The sequence below is a fragment of the Hyla sarda genome, chromosome 6 (genome assembly GCF_029499605.1).
Source record: "Hyla sarda isolate aHylSar1 chromosome 6, aHylSar1.hap1, whole genome shotgun sequence".
Classification (NCBI taxonomy): domain Eukaryota; kingdom Metazoa; phylum Chordata; class Amphibia; order Anura; family Hylidae; genus Hyla; species Hyla sarda.
Window position 1 is genome coordinate 283,194,818 of NC_079194.1, and position 23,177 is coordinate 283,217,994.

General features: G+C 41.9%; 1 protein-coding gene across 1 annotated transcript in view; it reads left to right on the forward strand.

Annotated features, from left to right (window-relative positions):
- LOC130277133 (USP6 N-terminal-like protein) overlaps window positions 1-23,177 on the forward strand; it is an 87,901-nt gene that overhangs the window by 61,621 nt on the left and 3,103 nt on the right. Inside the window, exons 6-14 of the mRNA XM_056527504.1 lie at window positions 860-940; window positions 3,632-3,739; window positions 5,455-5,564; window positions 7,630-7,678; window positions 11,374-11,494; window positions 15,053-15,147; window positions 16,949-17,014; window positions 19,148-19,247; window positions 21,299-21,451. Of these exons, the coding sequence (XP_056383479.1) occupies window positions 860-940; window positions 3,632-3,739; window positions 5,455-5,564; window positions 7,630-7,678; window positions 11,374-11,494; window positions 15,053-15,147; window positions 16,949-17,014; window positions 19,148-19,247; window positions 21,299-21,451 (883 nt within the window). The remainder of the gene's footprint in view (window positions 1-859; window positions 941-3,631; window positions 3,740-5,454; window positions 5,565-7,629; window positions 7,679-11,373; window positions 11,495-15,052; window positions 15,148-16,948; window positions 17,015-19,147; window positions 19,248-21,298; window positions 21,452-23,177) is intronic.

The window sequence follows — 23,177 nt, forward strand, 5'->3', positions numbered from 1 at the left end:
ACGGAAAGTGAAAATGCCTTGTGAACCCCGCCTTAACTAAAGGGGTACTCCGGAGGGGGGAAAAAAATTCAAATCAACTGGTGCCAGAAGTTTATACAGATTTGTAAATTGCTTCTACAGTATATAAAAATCTTAAACCTTTCAGTGCTTATCAGCTGCTGTATGCTCCACCGGAAGTTGTGTAGTTTTTTTCCAGTCTGACCACAGTGCTCTCTGCTGACCCCTCTGTCCGTGCCTGGAACTAACTAGAGCAGGCGCAAATCCCCACATCAAACCTCTTCTGCTCTGGACAGTTCTTGACATGGACAGTGGTGTCAGCAGAGAGCACTGTGGTCAGACAGAAAAGAACTACACAACTTCCTCTGGAGCATACAGCAGCTGATAATTACTGGAAGGATTAAGACTAAATAGAAGTAATTTACAAATCTGTATAACTATCTGGCACTGGTTGCTTTGAAAAAATTTTTTTTAAAGGGAGTACCCCTTTAATAATTGATGATGAGTTACGTCTGGGTCCAGAAGCATTTGGACAGTGATACAATTTTCACCCCTGTACGCCACCACCATATATGTTTATATATGGTATTCGAAATTGCTGTTAAAAAAAAAAAAAAAAAAATTGCGGCATGCTGGGAGTTGGGGATTTGCAGCAGCTGGAGGCCCACTGGAACACTGCCTTCAGCAACGTTTTTATTTTTAGGTAGAAATCTAAAGAAATGCACAATACAAACCCTTCCCCATCCATGTTCCCTTCATTGTTTTGTATGATTTTATCTAGCGCTTTTTTGGGCATTTTTGCCTAGTTTGCTCTTATGTTTCCGGCCGTTACACATTACATTCTCTGCCTTATGATTTTCAGCAAAAACTGCAGGAAATTGAGCGCGTGGACAAATGGCTGAAGATGTTAAAGAAGTGGACGAAATACAGGAACAGCGAGAAGGTGCGCGCCCTATTCCGCTCGGGACCTACTTTAATATAGGATAAGTTGTACTTTAATATTAGGATGAATTGACCCTTTAAAGCAGAGACCCCCCCCCCAACCCAGTCCTCAAGCCCCACCAACAGTTCAGGGCCTTGAGGACTGGATTGGGGACCACTGGTACATATACAGTAAAGCTTGCCCGCCTGTTGTGTATGTTATAGCGGTCGAAGTGAAAACCGAAATACGTCCAGTAAAAACAAGGCCTGTTTGCATCATGTTTATGGGGCTGCATCCAGGAAAACCATCAAAAAGGTCGACTATTGCTTTGACATTCAGTCAGATTTACATGCAGTCTACTGGTAAGTTGGTTTTTGGGGTGCGCCTGTCTGCGGTCAGCTACGCCATTATGGGACAAATTGCGCACATGACAATATTTAGTCTGGCCCAGATTTACAAAGATTGTCGGGTTTTTCGGCTTTCAAATCTCTATGCATTGGCTTATTTAATTTATCATCCTGTTAGGCTGCATTCACACCACGTTTTGTACATACGGGTGCCGGATCCGGCGCGGGGGGAGGGGCAAACCGGGCGCTCCCGTACCCCGGCCGGATCAGCCCGTGACTCCGTTCCTGACCGGACCTAAAACCGTAGTATACTACGGGTTTAGGTCCGGTCCAAAACCGCATACGGGTCAAAACTGAGCCGACCGGAGTCACCATTTCACTCCGGTCGGATCATTAAAGTAAATGGAGTCACGGGCTGATCCGACTGGGGTACGTGAGCACCCGGTTTGCCCCCCCCCCCCCCCCCTGCCGGATCTGACACCCGTATGTACAAAATGTGGTGTGAATGCACCCTTAGATTTATTGGGGGAGATTTATCAAAACCTGTCCAGAGGAAAAGTTGCTGAGTTGCCCATAGCAACCAATCAGATCACTACTTTAATTTTTGAAAAGGCCTGTGAAAAATGAAAGAAGTGATCTGATTGGTTGCTATGGGCAACTCAGCAACTTTTCCTCTGGACAGGTTTTGATAAATCTCCCCCATTGTCTTCTGATTTCCGCTTAGGGTATCTGGCTGATTTTTTACATGCGAGTTTGTGCGCCAGTGTGTGCTACTGTGTGCCTGTCAAGTTACAGACCAATTGAAAGTGGAACACAGGATAGAGCAGTGGTCTCCAACCTGCGGACCTCCAGATGTTGCAAAACTATAACACCCAGCATGCCTGGACAGCCAACGGCTGTCCGGGCATGCTGGGGGTTGTAGTTTTGCAACATCTGGAGGTCCGCAGGTTGGAGACCACTGGGATAGAGGATAAGTGTCTACTGCTGCGACCCCCTGCGGTCTCCTGTACCAAGCTTGGCTTTTGCCGCTCTACTCACAGTCCTTGGAGCGCTTCGGACCCTTCCTTTGGAGACTAGCAGGGGTGATGGCCCACAGATGGGGTCTCAGCCGGTGATTGGCTGAGCGGACCGCCACACGAACGCAACTCCGAAGGTGGTAGCCGGAGCGCTCCATGGAGAAGAAGCTGAATGGTAAGTACAGGAGATCGCCGGGGTCCCTGCAATTAGACACTTAAAGGGGTTATCCAGGAAAAAACTTTTTTTTTTATATATATATCAACTGGCTCCAAAAAGTTACACAGATTTGTAAATTACTTCTATTAAAAAAATCTTACTCCTTCCTGTACTTATTAGCAGCTGAATACTACAGCGGAAATTCTTTTCTTTTTGAAACACAGAGCTCTCTGCTGACATCTCTGTCCATTTTAGGAACTGTCCAGAACAGCATATGTTTGCTATGGGGATTTCCTTTTACTCTGGACAGTTCCTAGAATGGACAGAGATGTCAGCAGAGAGCACTGTGCTCATGATGTCAGCAGACAGCTCTGTGTTTCAAACGGAAAAGAATTTCCACTGTAGTATTCAGCAGCTAATAAGTACAGGAAGGATTAAGATTTTTTAATAGAAGTTATTCGCAAATCTGTTTAACTTTCTGGCACCAGTTGATTTAAAAAAAAAAAAAAAGTTGTTCACCGGGAGTATCCCTTTAACCCTTATCCTGTGGTAAGGGGATACGTTTATTTCCCCGGAGTACCCCTTTAAAGTTGGTCAGAAAAGCTCAAACACTGTGCGGTCCTTTGCGCAATTCTAAAAACATCTTCCTTCTCCAAAAAATTGTAGAAAACCCCTAGGTTAATATCTCGGGACTATGAACAAACAAATACGGAATTCTCAGAAATTTCGGTCGGAAATTCCGCTCCTGGAAGGTAACATGCAGGTGTAAGGGGTTTTCCGTGAACCCATTCACACCGCAGAATTTTCTAGGCAGAATTTCCATCAGAAAATTCAGCTCAAAAAATTCCGCCAGAATAAACTACTGGCAGAAATCTAGACTAACTTGGGATAACAGCAGAAAGGTCATCTACGCCATTCATTCCTGCAAAATAAAAAATACACCATATGTAGTCCCCAGTAGACCCCATATGTAGTCCCCACTGCAGAAAACAGTCTCTATGGCACCCCGCAATATACCTTGGACATAACCCCAAAATGTGATGTAAATAGGTCCATGGACTCATCATGGGGGTGCACGTGTGTGATACCTGAGAGATCAGTGTTCTGGACAGGTTTTATGTGTCTTAAATAACCTTTTTTTTTATTTTTTTATTTTTTGTTCTTTTTTCTATATTATTCTTTGTCTTTATAGATGTTCCGCCGGGTTTATAAAGGAATTCCTTTGCAAGTCAGGGGGCAGGTGTGGTCACTGCTTTTGGACGTTGAGGTGATGAAGTGTGAGAATGAGGGTAAATATGAGGTATGTCCTGAATATTTTGGCTTCTTTGAATTATAAAGAGCATAAAACACCTGACCACTTTCTACATGAACCTTTTAATATTAAATAGTATTAACAGGGGTAATTCCAGGAAAAAACGTTATCTATATATGTATATATATATATATATATATATCAACTGGCTCCAGAAAGCTAAACAGATTTGTAAATTACGTCTATTAAAAAATATTAATCCTTTCAGTACTTATGAGCTTCTGAAGTTGAGTTGTTCTTTTCTGTCTAAATCCTCTCTGATGACACCTGTCTTGGGAAACGCCCAGTTTAGAAGCAAATCCCCATAGCAAACCTCTTCTAAACTGGGCGTTTTTGCCTAGACACGTGTCATCAGAGAGGATTTAGACAGAAAAGAACAACTCAACTTCAGAAGCTCATAAGTACTGAAAGGATAAAGATTTTTTTTAATAGAAGTAATTTACAAATCTGTTTAACTTTCTGGAGCCAGTTGATATATATAAAAAAGTTTTTTCCTGGAATACCCCTTTAATCTCAATAGTCCACAAACAATCTTTCAGGTAAGATTGCTCATTCTTCACCCGGAGTTATTGTTCATCTATGACCAACTTCTGTGGACTGAAATCTGTACGGCTGCCTCTGTGAAAGGATCCTTCACCTGACAATTGTTCCTTTGACATTTGTTCAACTGTGAACCTATTTCTATTTCCATCTATGCAACGTGAGAAAAAAAAAAAACACCTTGGCACCGCTGGAGTTCCTTTGTGTAAATGCCCACTGCGGCAGCTGTAATGTCCTGAACTCCTGATGTAAAGCTATGGGTGGTGCTACACGGACAGATATAGAACATAGGCAATAGCGTGTATGGAAGAATAATTCGGAGCACTCACCCAGTAGAAGCTTGCAAAATCTTCAGGCTTTATTCAATATTGGAGCAGGTAACAGAAGCAGTGCGGGAGAGAGAGAGGATTGGTGTGGGGGGTTGGGCAAACGGACCGTGTTCGCGCGGGATCACGCTTCGTCAGGCCACTCGGTGAGTGGCCTGACGAAGCGCGATCCCGTGCGAACACGGTCCGTTTGCCCAGCCCCCCACGCCAATCCTCTCTCTTGCACTGCTTCTGTAACCTGCTCCAATATTGAATAAAGCCTGAAGATTTTGCAAGCTTCTACTGGGTGAGTGCTCCGAATTATTCTTCCATACACGCTATTGCCTATTTCCATCTATGTAAAGGCTGTGTTCACACATTCAGCTTTTTAATTACAATAAACACCAAGCCAGGAATAGATCCCGTATGGAGGAAGCATATAAAGCAGCAGTATCCAAACTGTGGCCCTCCAGATGTTACAAAACTACAACTCCCAGCCGTTGGCTGTCCGGGCATGCTGGGAGTTGCAGTTTTGCAACATCTGGAGGGCCACAGTTTGGACACCACTGATATAAAGTAAAATAATTTTTGTTTATTTTCTTTAATCCATTAAATTTTTTTTATTTTCTTTAATCAATTTTTTGCTTTGTAGACCCTATTTGCAGTTTAAAACCTGATCATGTGAACACAGCCTCAGACTTCACCTTCATCCATTTTTTATTATTATTATTATTATTATTATGGACCTGTCATTGGTCCATCTCCTCCGTTTGGTGAAGGGTTCAAGGATATTGGATGCACTGAAAAACTGGTATTTCTACATACTCCCACATTATGTTTGTTTTTTCTGATCCCTAGAAAATGAAAGAGCTGGCCAAGATGTATTCAACGGAAATCAAACAGATTGACTTGGATGTGAACCGAACATTCCGAAACCATATTATGTTTAGGGAGCGATATGGCGTCAAGTGAGTAGAAACCACCGTAATGATGGAACGCTGTGCTAAATGGGATGTATGTCATTCTGTGGCGTTTAGAAGAGACTTTAGTTTATTACAAACAGGATCATTGTAAACTTAGTTACCCAGTTTTGACAGCCCCTCTACCCTTTCTAATATTTTGAGCTGCAATTATGTATGTCTAGAAGTTTATGTCTAAAAAGTGACCTTTTTAAAGATAATTCTAGGGCAGCTCTTTCCAACTTTTTTACGTTGGAGACATCCTTTTCAGGCATAAAGAGGGAGATTTAACAAAACCTGTCCAGAGGAAGAATTACTGAGTTGCCCATAGCAACCAATCAGATCACTACTTTCATTTCTGAAAAGGCCAGTGAAAAATGAAAGAAGTGATCTGATTGGTTGCTATGAGCAGCTCAGTAACTCTTCCTCTGGATAGGTTTTGTTAAATCTCCCTCTATATGCCTATATCCCTCCTCCCCTTCATCACCCCCTGTGCCATCCCTTCCTTTATCACCCATGTACCATTTCATTCTCCCCCCCCCCCCCTTTAAAAGTGAACTGCGCTGAAATATTTCTCATTTTCCCTGTCCCCGGGCTGCAAAAACTAAAAGAATAAACTTTCTTCCTACGTTCCCCCGTTGTGCCGATATTGGTGTCCCGGTCCTCCGGTGCTGGTCTTCTTCCTGCTCCCTGGGCTTGGTAACTCCTACTGTGCCCAACGCATCGCCTGCCGCAGCGATGTCATGCCTCGGCCGGTGATAAGCTAAGAGCATTGTCATGCAGGGAGCTCGGGCCCCGCCCTCTCCCTGCTGCCTGGGCTCCTTACATGACCTATCACCGGCCGAGTCAAGTAGGAAGGTGAGTAAATTTTTTTTTTTTTTTTTTTAGTTTTTGCAGCCTGGGCACAGGAGAAATGAAAAATGTTTCAGTGCAGTTCTCCTATAATCCCTCCTTGTGCCACTTTATTCCCCCTTTTGAACCCGTCCCCATGCCGTTGCCAATTCAATTCCCCTCTTCATCCCCCTCTCTACCATTTCATTCTCTCCTTGATCCCCTCTCTGTCATTTCATCCCCCTTTTAATCACCCCCTGGGCCACATTATTCCCGCTTGATTCTCCCTTGTGTCTTTTCACACACACACACACACACCCTTTTGACCAACCCCATTGCCACATCATTACACCCCTCTCCCCTTCATCCCCCGGTGTGCCATTTCGTTAATGCCTGGCCTGTGTCTCTCGGTGCACTCTGGCTCAGGTTGAGTCTCGGCGGGTCAGACAAGTGACGTCCTCCTGCCTGCGCGGCTCCTCAGTGGGACATTAGGGTGTCACTCGTCAGTTCCGGCAGCCACCACACCTCAGTGATATAAAGTGTACGCATCACAGGCTGCCTTTTCAAGATCAACAGCAGGGCTGTGCCCACTTAATCACAGTGACCAACTGCAGCTGTAGGACAGGAAGGTCCTGAGGACTGCTGCCGACACAATAAAAGCCCTGTTCTAAAGAGAGGGAGGTGGTGGCTGATCTGTGAGCAACAGCTATTGTGTGTACCTCTGTTATATCTCTACTGGTGTGGCTTTTTACAGTACTCCTGTCTGTACTGGGAGATGATCTGTATGGAACAGAAAGTCTCAGCTTACTTTTAGGCCTAGTGGACAGAATTTCTACTACAAAATTTCAGGATTATTCTAAAATATAGATAGTAAAATGGAAAATTAGAAAGAAAAAAAATCCCCAAAAAGTATTTTAAAATATAGTTAACTTTAAAACTTAAGGTATTCTTTTTTTTTTATTTATTTTTATGTGAATAACTGTGCAGGTCTACTTGCATATTGCAGTCACATGACGGCTGCTTTATTTTTTTTTTTTTGCCACAAATGCTTAGATGTCAAAATATTTTTGATCATCTTCGGGTGTAGTCTCCAAACTGTGGCCCTCGATATGCTGCAAAACTACAACTCCAAGCATGCCCATACGGCCATTGGCTGTCCAGGCATGCTGGTAGTTGTAATTTTGCAATATTTTGGTGTCCTCTATTTTTATGGTGAATGACTATAAATGTATTTTTTTCCCAGGCAGAGGGCCTTGTTTGATGTATTATCAGCCTATTCTGTCTACAATACGGTAAGTTTATCATACGTTTCACAGACTATATAAAGTTATTAGAGATGAGCGAACTAACAGTGACTCGATTCGTCACAAACTTCTCGGCTCGGCAGTTGATGTCTTTTCCTGCATAAATTAGTTCAGCTTTCCGGTGCTCCGGTGGGCTGGAAAAGGTGGATACAGTCCTAGGAGAGAGTCTCCAACCCACCGGAGCACCTGAAAGCTGAGCTAATTTATGCAGGATAAAGTCAGCATCCACCGAGCCGAGAAGTTCGTGATGAATTGAATCACTGTAACTTCGCTCATCTCTAAAAGTTATCTTTGTTCTTTTTTACTTTAGGCCTAAAAGTTACATGTGTTTAGCTCGTCCTGCTGGGAAAAGAGCAAGGGATCAGGTCCGGTTATGGTTTAGGTCAGTGTTTCCCAACCAGGGTGTCTCCAGCTGTTGCAGAACTACAACTCCCATCGTGCCCGGACAACCAACAGCTGTCCGAGCATACTGGGAGTTGTAGTTTTGCAACAGCTGGAGACACCCTGGTTGGGAAACACTGGTTTAGGTGGTTCAAGTCAGTGCAGAGGTTAGGACATCTAGATGGTATGACTTGGACATATCGGTCCCATACATATCATTATTAGATTACATGATGTTCCAGTGATGCCTTTGTGTTGGATATTCCTGAGGGTACATCATGTCTCGGACCACAAGGTCTCATGTGAGATATATATATATATATATATATATATATATATATATATATATATATATATATATCTCCTTAGGGTCTATTCACATGGCAAAATTTCCGCTCGGAATTCAGCCTCAAATTAGAGCCCAATAGACTTCTATGGGATTCCGCACTCCCATTCACACTTCTGAATTTCCACTTGTGGAGTGAGAAATCCCATAGAAGTCTATAGGCTTTAATTTGAGCCGGAATTTCTGCCGTGTAAATAGACCCTTACTCCTGTGACCCTGGATTTTTGAATTTTTATACAACTCACTCCATAGCGGACGGCGGCTACAAGAGCTAATGCAGCAATGTCACAACCATATCAGAGACTGTTGACGCCAGACAAGAACCCCTTGCATTTGTCTTCAGGACTGTAAAACCAGTGGACTCTGCACCTGCACAATATCACCAAAATACTAGTTATTAAGAAATCTTTGCTGCTTTCCATCCTTCATGCTGAAATTTTTAGACTCTTAGTTAATTGCTAGGAACTGGTTGTGAAAATTTACATAAGTGTCACATTAATTTGAGGTAAATTCACCTGGGCTTTTCAACAGTGCAACTACAACGTTGCTGCTGCAGCGGCAGGATACACTTTTAACAATTCAAGAAAACTCCATAGCCCGCTACTAAAGCAAGCGGTCTGCAGAATTGCTGGACGTCCCATGCAAGTCTATAGGAATATCAGCAGTTTTTTTAGACAGCGGGCTGTGGCGTTGCCAGGAGTGTTAAAAATGGATCACGCCGCCACAGCAACATTGTAGTTTTACTTTAAGGCAGGAGGCAGAGTTACTCCAGCTTCCCCAATTACTTCTACCTCGCCCATTCCATGTACAAAGGGTAAACCTTAAAAAATTGCGGGCAGATTTATTGTTGCAAATGCACCAGAATTCTGATGCATTTTGTGCCCCACAATATGTGCCTACATAACTTGTGCCGCATTTAGTGTTATAAGACACTTTTGTGGCTCACTCCACAAAGGGGTGCAACTTCCTGGGAAAGGGGAATGTGGCTTTGCATGAAAATCTCTGCACTTCAAATTGCACCTAAATTCTTGCTTCACAATTTTTATTTATATATTTATATAATATATATATATATATATATATATATATATATACTGGAGCCAAAAATCTTACATTTTTCAGTGTTGCATCAGGTAATTGTGTGTGTGTGTGTGTGTGTGTGTGTATGTGTTTATATACATATATATATATATATATATATATATATATATATATATATATATTAGAGATGACCGAACTTACAGTAAATTCGTTGATGACTTTTCCTGCATAAATTAGTTCAGCTTTCCGGTGCTCCGGTGGGCTGGAAAAGCTGAATACAGTTCTAGGAGACTCTTTTCTAGGAATGTATCCACCTTTTCCAGCCCACCGGAGCATCTGAAGGCTGAACTCATTTACGCAGGAAAAGTCATCCACTGCCGAGCCGAGAAGTTCGTGACGAATCGAATTTACTGTAAGTTCGTTCATCTCTAATATATATTTATAATATATATAATATATATATTTATAATATATATATTATATAATACATATATTTAAATATATATATATTATATAATACATATATTTAAATATATATATATATTTATTTAAATATATATATACTTATATATTTAATATAAAAAAAATATATATGTGTGTGTGTATATATATATATATATATATATATATATATTTTTTTTTATTTATTTATTTTTTATTTTTTTTATATTAAATATATATAATATATATATATGTGTATATTTATATATATATATATATATATATATATATATATATATATATATATATATATACAAAAAAAGAGGATTGCAGCAGCACACATTGGTCAAAAAAATTGAGGCTCTTAGCGCACTTTTTGATCAAAACGTGTCCCCCATCCACCACGGGGAGGTGGCCTCATTTAGGATGGGAACCTAGCACAAATTCTGAGCCTAACACTCAACTATCCACTCACCTCTGCTGGGCATATAGCCTCTGACTGGGTGACATGCTGGATCCATTTAAAACTCCACCTGTGAGAAAGGGGGAGGGGTGCACAGCTAAACAGGGTGCCATTACCCCCTGAATTGTACATACAAGAAAAAAGAAAGATAGCCGGCACAACAGCCTAATACACGGGTGCACACTGCCATGGCATCAGAGTATACAAAAAAAGAGGATTGCAGCAGCACACATTGGTCTAAAAATTGAGGCTCTTAGCGCACTTTTTGATCAAAACGTGTCCCCCATCCACCACGGGGAGGTGGCCTCATTTTTTCTTGTGTGTGTGTGTGTGTGTGTGTGTATATATATATATATATATATATATATATATATATATATATATATATATATATATAATATATTTTATATATATATATATATATATATATATATATATATATATATATAAAATTACCTGATGTAACACTGAAAAATTTTCGATTTTGGGCTCCATTATAAGTGCAGTCTATGCCAGTGTACCTCAGTAGTAGTTCTCATACAAACTAGCTTGAGGCAGTGTTTCGCAACCGGTGTGCCTCCAGCTGTTGCAAACCTACAACTCCCAGCATGCCCGGACAGCCGAAGGCTGTCCGGGCATGCTGGGAGTTGTAGTTTCGCACTGGAGCTGGAGGCACCCTGATTGTGAAACACTGCTCTGTACATTAGAAATCACAGTGGATTAGACATTACCATTGCTGCCTTGCAGGATTTTGGATTTAAAGCCAACCAGACCTACCATCTGCCTGGAGTATATATGTTCTAGACACATTTGCATAGGTTTTCTCCGTTGTACTAATAACATACTGACGGCCTTTCTATAAAATAGTGTACGTGTCAGTGGGGGAAAGGGATTCACTTTAGCGATTTACAATCTAAGAGACTGTGCAGAATCCCCGGAGAACACAGAGACGCCTTAATGTCTTCTGCTGCGGGCACTTGAGACTAATGATACCGTATGTTCCATTCACAGGAAGTCAGCTATTGTCAGGGGATGAGTCAAATTGCAGCTGTGCTGCTCATGTATCTCAATGAAGAGGACGCGTTCTGGGCTCTAGCTCAATTGTTAACCAACCAAAGGCATGCAATGCATGGTGAGTCCCCTGGAAACATCAGGCTTGGAATATATTTACCTTTTTAGTCTAAAACGTCTTTAATTTTTCATACTAATGAATGGACACAAGAAAACAGTTATTACTGTAAAGAGAATTGAAGACTATGGACACCTTAGACGCATTTAATTTTTCCTGCTTGTTACTTATTGTGATACAAACATATATATTTTTTTTTTTTAGCTTAGTTTCTCTTCTGCAGCCACTTTGATTTCACCTGTAGTCATGGACGCTGTGTCCCATCATTATCTAAACAAACATTTACCGTAAGCTGATTTATGGCCTTTGGTCTGGTCATAAATCTGCTTAGAACAATATTTTCCAATCAGTGGGCCTCCAGCTGTTGCATAAATACAAGTTCTAGCTTGACTGGACAGCCTTTGGCTGTCCAGTTACGCTGGGAGTTGTAGTTGTGCAACAGCTGGAGGCACACTGTTTGGAAAGCACTGGCTTGGAGATTTGTTCTGGAGAAAAGAGATAAGGTTTAGAAACAGGGCAGCTACTCTATTCTATAGCCTGACTATATTTAAATGGGCACTGTCAGATACAATCATTTTTCATATGTTATAAGGCGCGCAAAAACAATATGTTTTGCAATTGCTTTCATCAGAAAATTTTCAGTATTTCATACTGAAAAAGCCAGTCAAAAAAAGTGGCCACTAGGGATCCCGCTGCCTCCTGGGACACATACCAGTCCTGCATTGTCCAGTGGTCATCGACACATCATGGACACCATGAGTGATTGACAGGGCTGCAGGCAGGTCCAGGGCCCTCTGTGAGTCAGTGAGGGAGGGGGAGGAGTCATCAGTGAGGAGAAGAGAGGGACACGCCCCATGCCTCTGCATGGACAGAAACCTCACTGAGCAAATGATGGCAAGTAAATAAAGGTAATTCTGAGAGAAATATAGGTCGTAGACACATAAAAATTAGATTAACATGATCAGGATGAGGTACTGAGCAACATAGATTTTTTTTTTTTTTTTTAAGGGGGGGAATTTGACAGGTATGCTTAAAAAAAATAAAAAAAAAAAGCAGTTGAAGCGAAACCTACCACTCTGTTCACAAGGGAAGCAGGGAGCCATGAGGTCGGAGCCCTCTGCGATCAGACGCTTATCCCGTATTTTGCATATAGGGGATAAGTTGTCCTGCACCACATTACTCCTTTTTAAGGAGGCTCACTTCTGTGTTGCCAGGGACTAAATTGCCGTTGCTCCAGGACTGATCGAGCCTAAATGAGCCTAAAACTGAGACAATTGTTCCTTTACAGATGGGCGCAGGGCCGTCTAATGCCCGGCCCGCACTGTGAGCCAAGGTTAACTGGTTCTACAAACAACCCCCAAAGGTAATGTGAGAGGGAAAATGATGAAGTTCAGGACAGTACGGATTCGATGGTCACCGCTATCTTTAGCTATTTGTAACTTAGTCATCCTAAAAATAATTGTGTTGCCAGTTTTGGAATATCTAAATATCTTTTCACAAGTTACTGAGACATAAATACCTAAAACATCATGTGATCTTTCAAGGTCCCATAAACTAGGACCTTTTCTGTATACAGTATATAATAGTTTATATAATAGTCCTAGTGTTATAGTTTACTCCACCTATTGGTTGGTTGCTTTCCTGTTTTATCTACATTACCCAAATCATTCATTTGTTTCTTTTTTTGTCCGAATATGTAAAACTTATTAGTTGCCCTGAAGAAATGAGGTCTACTGTTCAACTGTGTGTGTATTGTCTGTGGGCATTTGTCTCACTCCTGCTACACCTCCTGTCACTGCAGTCACCCTCCCTCCTGCTGCACCTCCTGTCACACTCCCTCCTGCTGCACCTCCTGTCACCCTCCCTCCTGCTACACCTCCTGTCACCCTCCCTCCTGCTGCACCACCTGTCACCCTCCCTCTCCTGCTAAATCTTATTTCACCCTCTATCATGCTGCATCTCACGTTACCCTTCCTCTTGCTGCACCTCCTGTCACCCTCCCCCCGCTACACCTCCTCTCACCCTCCCTCCTGCTGCACCTCCTGTCATCCTCCCTATTGCTGCACCTCCTGTCACCCTCCCTCTCCTTCTAAATCTCATGTCACCCCCTATCATGCTGCACCTCACGCTACCCTCCCTCTTGCTGCCCCTCCTGACATTGCTATCACCCTCTCTGCATAAAAGTATGAAAAAATAAAAACAGAAAGTTTTAAAAATAAAACAAAATCTCCCTAATCAAAATTTTAATCACGCCCCTTTTCTCAATAAATAAGTACGTTTATTTGTCCAAACTATTAAATTATCACATTTCTGATACCACGCAGTCAACATCGTACACACAAAAAAAATTAAAACTCAAAAATTGCTGATTTTTTTTTTTTGCATCACATCCAAGAAAAAAAATGTACCGTAATAAAAAGTCATTAAAAAATAAGTCAATATTACGCAAATTTGTCTCACTTTATACATTGCATATTTGAATGGAGTGATGTCTACTGTTACAGAACTACTAGTCTTACAGATCATGTATTACAACATTATATTAGTGTTCTAGTCCAGGGAGGCCTCAGACCTGAACCTTCCCAGCATTCCTTTCTGGTTTAGTGGCTGTACAGAGAATGCTTTGCTGGTTTGCAGTCTGGGAAATGAAGTCTTTTATGCCAGACTCTGGGAGGAATTGTTGTTAAAGTTTTGTTGAGATATATATATATATATATATATATATATATATATATATATATATAAACATATATATATATATATATATATAAACGGGATGAGTATTTAACTCAGGGAGAGTTCACCACTCTTGGTGTGACGGAGCTTTCAAGGGCCACTAAGCACTCCGCAGGTATTCTAGGTAGGGGAATATGCAAATCAGCTCATTACATCACCTTTTCAGGCGATGTTCCCTTGTATCAGCTTAGCTCCAGTTACGGAATACTAAAAGCTAATCGGGATTAATGCCAAGCCAGAACACTCTCTCCAGAAGGAAAGAGTACCCATTTGCAGGTACTTGCCCCTCGTCAGTACAGAGCAGGGTGAACTGGCTTGCCTGAGATGAGAGGCCTTATCTCAGCCAAGCCAGTTCACCCTGCTCTGTACTGACGAGGGGCAAGTACTTCGAAACAGCTGTCTGCAGATGGGTACTATTTCCTTCTGGAGAGAGAGTTCTGGCTTGGCATTAATCCCGATTAGCTTTTTATATTCCGTAACTGGAGCTAAGCTGATACCAGGGAACATCGCCTGAAAAGGTGATGTAATGAGCTGATTTGCATATTCCCCTATATATATATATATATATATATATATATATATATATATATATATATATCCCAGTGTTTCCCAACTAGGGTGCCTCCAGCTGTTGCAAAACTACAACTCCCAGCATGCCCGGACAGCCGAAGGCTGTTCGGGCATGCTGGGAGTTGCAGTTTTGCAACAGCTGCAGGTACCCTGGTTGGGAAACACTAATATAACCATTGAGGGTCCGACATCTTAACATGTTTGTGTGTAAATCCTTCTGCCATATGACTAACAGCTGTGTCTTCTCTTTGAAAGGGTTCTTCATCCCCGGCTTCCCCAAACTTCAAAGATTTCAAAGTCATCATGAACAAATTCTCAGCAAATTTTTCCCAAAGCTAAAAAAGCACATGGTAACTTTTTTTTTTTTATGGCCCTAATGCGAAGAACATATTGTTTTTATTTTATTATTATTATGATTATTATTATTATTATTTTTTATTTTATTTTTTACATTTTCAGTTTCCCCACTTTTCAAATTACCCATATAAATGAAATAACTAAAAACACTATGGCCGACATCTATCATCAAGCAGGGCTTATTTGCGCCTTTTTTGCGCCTTTTTATTTACACATTTCTGCTGATTTTGAGTTGCAATCCACTGATTTTGGCAATACACATGATATAGAAGGGATTAATCAACGGCGCCTTTTGTAAAAAGGCGCAAAAAAGGCGCAAAGCCACTGAAAAGTCTCTTAAACTACACCATCCCAGACCTGGCGTAGCTTTTTAGTGTATGTGAAGAGAGAAATTTTAGAAAATGTGACCTGCACAAAATGTAGCAAATGCTCGGTGAACATTTAATAAATTTGGTGTTCCTACCTGCACACAAAAAAAGGAGTAAAAAAATGCTTCACTTACAATCATAAATGTGGGCCTATCTATATAGGCCCGGAATATCGGTATAAGTTATCGGCTATCGGCCCTAACCTCCACCGATTATCGGTATCGGCCCTAAAAAAAACGATATCGGTCGATCCCTGTCTGCGACCAATCAAACCTTTTGACTTTTTTTTTTCATGACAGATACACTTTAAATAGAAGACAGAGAAGTGGGGAGAGGAGGGAGGTGAAGCTGCAGCTTCTCAGTGTTTTAGTATAGCAGCAAGATGGAGGAGGTTGGCTGAGAGTATACGGCACAGCTTATTATTTTATACATGTAGAGAAGTAGTTTTTATAGAAACAATTAGAAGGAAAGATGCACAAAAGTAGGAAAGAAATGTTGCACTCACCGATACTGTAAAACTTCTTTATCGGAACATACTCACACAGCGGTATACAAACAAAGGATGACCGCGGGGTGGCGGTTGGGGGGGTGTACAGACAAAGGCGAACATGGTGTCGTGGTGGCAGACACAAGACATCTACATCTTTCATCTTTCACATCTTTTATTAATATAATATTCTGCTTTTAATGATTAAAGGGGTATTCCAGGAAAAAACTTTTTATTTTTATATATATATATATATATATATATATATATATATATATATATATATCTCTCAACTGGCTCAAGAAAGTTAAACAGATTTGTAAATTGCTTCTATTAAAAAATCTTAATCCTTACAATAATTATCAGCTGCTGAAGTTGAGTTGTTCTTTTCTGTCTGGCAACGGTGCTCTCTGCTGGCATCTCTGCTTGTCTCGGGAACTGCACAGAGTAGAAGAGGTTTGCTATGGGGATTTGCTTCTACTCTGGACTGTTCCCGAGACAGGTGTCATCAGAGAGCACTTAGGTAGAAAAGAACAACTCAACTTCAGCTCATAAGTACTGAAAGGATTAAGATTTTTTTAATAGAAGTAATTTACAAATCTGTTTAACTTCCTGGAGCCAGTTGATTGATTGAGATATATATATATATATATATCTCAATCAATCAAAGTCTTTTTCCTGGATAACCCCTTTAAGGGCCCATGTACACTGCGAATTTTGCATTCAGAGCAAAATCTGTTTGCAGCTGAATCCTGTTGATCACAATAGGATTCTCCTTCACACTACGGAGATTCTGTAGCAAAACTTCTGACGCGGATCCAGATTTCTACCTGTATTTCCATAGTGTGCATGGGCTTTAGAGACACATGTTGCTCTTGAATGAAAATCTCCTCAGAAATTTTTGTAAACCGAACCTTTTTGTTACCTTGTATATAATAGGATAAAGAAGATATGTCCACCGGGATTTATACAACAAAGTGGTTCCTTCAATGCTTCTTAGATCGGGTAAAGATTGTCTTAGCAATACTACTGTTTGGACACATCGCATGTGCTGTGGAGCTTATACATGTATGAAGACTTTGTTCTCAGCCTGGGCATTATGCATTTGTGTACTCAATATGTATGTGAGGGTTGAGCTGGGTTTCTTCTTTTTGTTTTATGTTTTTTTTCTTGACCAGCCAACATTTATATGTTGTGTATGGCCAAAGAAAAAGGGCATACTCTCTTAATCCATTGTAGCTCCATCCTGAAGCTGTTGCATTTTGAACCCAGACACATGACTATTTTAGCCTTATGACTAGGTATGAGACTTCTGGACCTGTAATAGTTAATGAAAAATGATTGTAGTGCACTACAGCTCCATATCGTGCTCAGAGCTCACTTGTCAAGAAGACGGTGCTGAGCTGCAGCATGCATGTCTCCTCCCTTCTCCACTTCTCACTGCCTTGCATAATTGATGTACAGGACTCAGTGATGGAAACCAATCAAGATGGAGTGGAGGAGGGAGGAGGCAGGCATGCTCAGCTCAGCCTCTATGACACTTGAGCTTAAAAGGAAAATGTGACTTTATTTATCCTTTGCAAACAGCCATCAGCTAAGAGACAGGTATTATTTGTTTTATTTCCTTATCGGAAACTCTGACAGATTCCCTTTTTAGGATTGGGTCACACGTAGCGCAGCCGCCGCAGGTTATGTTGCTACTCACTGAAGTCATCGGTTTCCGACATAATCAGATTGCAAATTTTCGGCGGTGGTTGCGCAACGTGTGACTCTAACCTAAATCCTTTTTTTTTTTTTATTCCTTGTGCACGGAACACCACAGTCCATGCTCCTGGCCACACATATCTAAGTATTAGGAAAATGAACATTCAGCTCTGTCTCCCAGACAACCAGAGCCTACATGAAACCCAGCGCGCTGGGTCCAGGCTATAGTTACCTAGGAGACCAAGGTGAATGTTCAGTTTCCTAATACTTAGATATGTGTGGCCAGGAGCATGGACTGTGGCGTTCCGTGCACAAAGTATTAGGAAACTGAACATTCACCTTGGTCTCCTAGGTAACTATAGCCTGGACCCAGCGCGCTGGGTTTCATGTAGGCTCTGGTTGTCTGGGAGACAGAGCTGAATGTTCAGTTTCCTAATACTTAGATATGTGCGGCCAGGAGCAATGACTGTGGTGCTCCTTACATCGACATAGAAGCACATGTAAAAAAAAAAAAAATGTAGGTAGGGTCACACGTGTAGTGCATCCGCTTTTGCATTTTGCGCAAGGATAGGGGATAAGTAGCTGATCGCGGGGGATCCAACTTCTAGGGGCCCCCCGCTATCACCGCGATGGGACCCGGTGCAACACGCGCTCCATTCATTCCTATGGAAGCATTGAAAAGACCTGAGTACACCACTCGGACATCATCGGCACCCCCTTAGAAATGAATGGAGCGCATGCCATCTTCCAGTAGATGAGGCACAGCGGTCAAACCCCCCCACGATCAGCTACTTATCTCCAAGCCTGTGGGTAGGGGGATGAGTCAATTTTCACTCCTTTACTCCTTTAACCCCCCCTGATCCCACTTGCTTAAAGGGGTACTCGGGTGGAAAACAAATGTTTTCAAATCAACTGGTGCCAGAAAGTTATACAGATTTGTAAATTACTTCTATTTCAAATCTGAATTCTTCCAGTACTTATCATCTGCTGTATACTACAGAGAATTGTGCAGTTCTTTCCAGTCTGATAACAGTGCTCTCTGCTGACACCTCTGTCCGTGTTAGGGACTTTCCAGATTAGAAGCAAATCCCCATTGAAAGCCTCTCATGCTCTGGACAGTTCCTGACATGGACAGAGGTGTCAGCAGAGAGCACTGTGGTCAAACTGGAAAGAACTTCACACATTTCTCTGTAGTATACAGCAGCTGATAAGTACTGGAAGGATTAAGAATTTTAAATAGAGGTAATTTACAAATCTGTTTAACTTTCTGGTACCAGTTTATTTGAAAACATTTTTTTCCCCACCGGAGTACCCCTTTAACCTCTACCTGGAAAGTGCTGCTGCTCTCTAGTGTGTTTGACTCTCTGGACAAGATGCCTATTTTTCCACGTCGTCTTGAATACATATTTTATGTATTTCTATTTATTTTTCCAGACGCCTTTCACACTCACCCTGAGGCTGTGGGACATCTATATCTTGGAGGGCGAACGAGTGCTTCCTGCCATGGCATACACTATACTGAAACTGCATAAAAGTAGGACATAGCACTTTATGGTTATATGTTGCAAAGTTGCTATCAGCTGCCATTACACTGTTGATAAATTGGTGATTACGGTGGTATTACACGGGGTTCTGCCCAGTGCGAGTGCCGATCAAGTTACCTGTTTTATGCTGCCTAAACTGCGGGCAGCATGAAACAGGGGTGGGGGGGTGATCCTCACATGCTATCATTTACTATAAGGCACTCAGGAAGTTCAGAGAAATCATGGTTTAAAGTAGCCGGGCCCCAGGTAAGACGACGTGGTGGGACGGTCCCCACAGCTGCTCTCCACACTGCTGGCCCTGAGTATAACAGTGTTTCCCAACCAGTGTGCCTCCAACTGTTGCAAAACTACAACTCCCAGCATGCCCGTACAGCCAAAGGCTGTCCGGGCATGCTGGGAGTTGTAGTTTTGCAACAACTGGAGGCACACTAGTTGGGAAATCCTGGTGTATAGAGAGAGACACACGTCACTCAGCGCTGGCGGAGCTGGGAGAAGCCACCAGGACCCGTCCCAATTAGGATGTCCCGATACAATTGAAGACCGAGTACGAGTACCGATACTTTTTTTTTTTTTCAGTACTTGTTAATACTAATTAGCAATAAATTTTTTTGTCATGTGACAGTTTTTTTTTTTTTTTTTTTTATTAGAGGAAGGGCTTTTTTTATATTTATATATACTGTATATATATATATATATATATATATATATATATATGTTTTTTCTTTAAAAGGGAGGGGGGATTCAAACTTTTATTGGGGAAGGGGTTAATTCACATTAATTATTTATTTATTTTTTTTACACATTTTTCTTTTCATTATTTTTTTTTTTTATTTCCCATAGGGCACTATTACATGGAATCTGTAGATTGCATATACTGATCAATGCTATGCCACAGCATAGCATTGATCAGTGTTATCGGTGCTCTTTTACTACTGCCTGCCATGGCTAACAGCAGTAAAGGAGTGACGATTGGACGGCACAGAGCACGGTAAGGGACCTCCGGCCATCCTCACAGCTGATCAGGACACCGCGATTTCAAACCGCGGTGATCCCGGTCAGCATCCCTGAGCTAACCGGCAGTTAACTTCAGACGCCGCAATCTAAAAGGTTAATGCCGGACATCTCTGCTGCTCACCGATCGGTCATGTTTGGCATTAGATACAGGTCCCGGCTATGACACAGCTGCATAGTTCGGCACCTCCGTGATACCTGCCCGCGGGGGTCCCCACCGGCGAGTATCAGATTAGGTATCGGGGACATTTGCATGAGTACAAGTACTCATGCAAATATCCGGTATCTGTCCCGATACGTGTATCGGTATGGGGACATCACTAGTTCCAATGATTAGTTACCCCGGTCCAGACAGCTTTTTTTAATCTATGATTTTTGTGAATCGATCCGAATTTTTTTTTTTAAAGTAAATCCATAGTGTTGCGAGATCCAGCTCCCTTGCACCTGTTTCATGCTGTCTGTAGTTTGGGCAGCATAAAACAGGTTATGGGTTCCCCTTTAGAACAAACAATGGGGGAGATTTATCAAAACCCGTGTAGAGGAAGAGCGGTGCAGTTGCCCATAGCAACCAATCAGATCGCTGCTTTCATCTTTTTAGAGGCCTTTTGAAAAATGAAAGGGGCGATCTGATTGGTTGCTATGGGCAACTGCACCGCTCTTCCTCTACGCGGGTTTTGATAAATCTCCCCCAATGTGTGTTTTTTTTTTTTTTTCTTCTTTATTCCAGTCTTTTTAACCATCCTAGTTAGTGATCGTTGGGTCTATTATATAGAAAAATACCCAGTAAAATACGTCCCTTAGAGTTCTAATTCGAGTTACACAAGGACGCCTGGCTTTTCCCCCACTCCCACTATGTTACTTCATTGTGACATATATATATATATATATATATATAACATATAAAATATAGTAAGATGTCTTCAATATTTTACTTGATGTATTTGTCCATAATTATCATATTGACAGTCTTTCCATATTTCCTGTCATTGTCCTGTAGTTACTATTACTCGTCCTTTTTTTTCCCCCTCAGAGCGTCTGCTCAAGATGTCAATGGAGGACCTCCGGGAGTTTCTGCAAGAGAAGATCGCCCGATCTTTGAGCTATGATGATGATATCGTGGTCGAGCAGTTACAGACGTCTATGGCGGAACTGAGGAAGATGAAACTAGAGCTGCCACCTCCAGGTAGAGTGTTCTTACACTTTAAAGTGGTACTCCGCTGCTTAGCGTTCGGAACAAACCGCTCCGAAAAACTGGAGCCGGCGTCGGGAGCTTGTGATGTCATAGCCCCGCCCCCTCAATGCAAGTCTATGGGAGGGGGCGTGACGGCTGTCACGCCCCCTCCCATAGACTTGCATTGAGGGGGCGGGGCATGACGTCAAAAGCTCCCGGCGCCGGCTCCAGCGTTCTGAACAGTTTGTTCCAAATGCTGAGCAGCGGAGTAGCCCAAGGAACTGAACTTATCAGACACCTTTCCCCCATCCCCAGGATAAGGGATAAAAGTGTCTGATTGTGAAGTCCCTTCAAGATCTCCTTATGGGAACTCGTCAACTTACCCGTTCTCGGCACGCTCTGGCCCCCACCTTCCTGTATGAACGTGAGTACAAGTGACATTGCTGTGTTCAGTGGTTGGCTGAGTGGGCCGCTACTTGCGCTCGTCCACTAAGGTTGGGGCCGGGGCGTGCCATAGACAGGGCCCCATATGGAAGATCACCGGAGGTCCCCGCGATCGGACACTAATCCCTTATACTGTGGATAGGGGAGAAGTGTCTGATAAGTTCAGTTCCCCGGACTACCCCTTTAACTCTTTGTTTGCATTAGTGGTTTTATTATTACTATTAGCACTAACTGACTTTACAAGTATGATTATTTATTTATGTTGTTACAATCATGGGCATCCATTTACATAACCCACCATCTGCCATTAGCAAGTCACAGGCCTTCTTTTGCAGACTATATGCCAGTGTTGGCCAGCTCACAGTCCTTTTGGTGCCACTATAATGGCTGTTTCCATGGTTAATGCTCAATAATTTTTTTAAACATCATATAACAGTTTACGGCTAGGAGCCTGCAAGCAGAGATATACAGTGGTCCCTCAAGTTACAATATTAATTGGTTCCAGAGCGACCATTGTATGTTGAAACCATTGTATGTTGTGACCGTAACTCTATGGAAACCTGGTAATTGGTTCTGAAGCCATCAAAATGTCATCCAAAAATAGGAAAAAAAAGTGAGGATTAAAAAAAATAAGTAGATAACTAACATAGATAAAGCAAATCCTTACATATAAAAGTAAGAAAGATCTGCTGGGAGCTGTAATCACTGTCTGTCAGGGTTTCCCAACCAGGGAGCCTCCAGCTGTTGCAAAACTACAAATCCCAGCATACCTGGACAGCCGAAGGCTATGTAGAGGACAGGAGTTTCTTCAGGGTCCTGTACAGTACACACTGTGTCCTAAAAAAAAGTAAAATGGAGCCGCCCTTACTTGGTGTCCAAATGGAGCAGCTAACTGTGACATAGGTTAAGAGTAGTACTGAACATGTAATACCTTCCTGTACTGTAGGGGGCACTACCAGACAGGAATTCAGTGCATGCGCTTCAGTACTACAGTGCACGCGCTATTACAGGGGTTTTACCAGTGAATATCCATTCTGATTGGTCAGTTCTTCCGGCCATTGACGTGTTTCGCAGATCTGGACTGTCTGTAGCATTGTATGTTGAATCTCGTTTCAAGTTACAATGGTCCAGAAAAGACCATTGTATGTTGAAACTATTGTATGTTGAGGCCATTGTAAGTTGAGGAATCCCTGTAGTTACTAGTAAATATTAACTTTCTCCATTTTTCCACCCAGGATGACAATAAGTAAAGGTATGTCCCTTATTGGGTATTTCAGTATACAAACGTGACTCT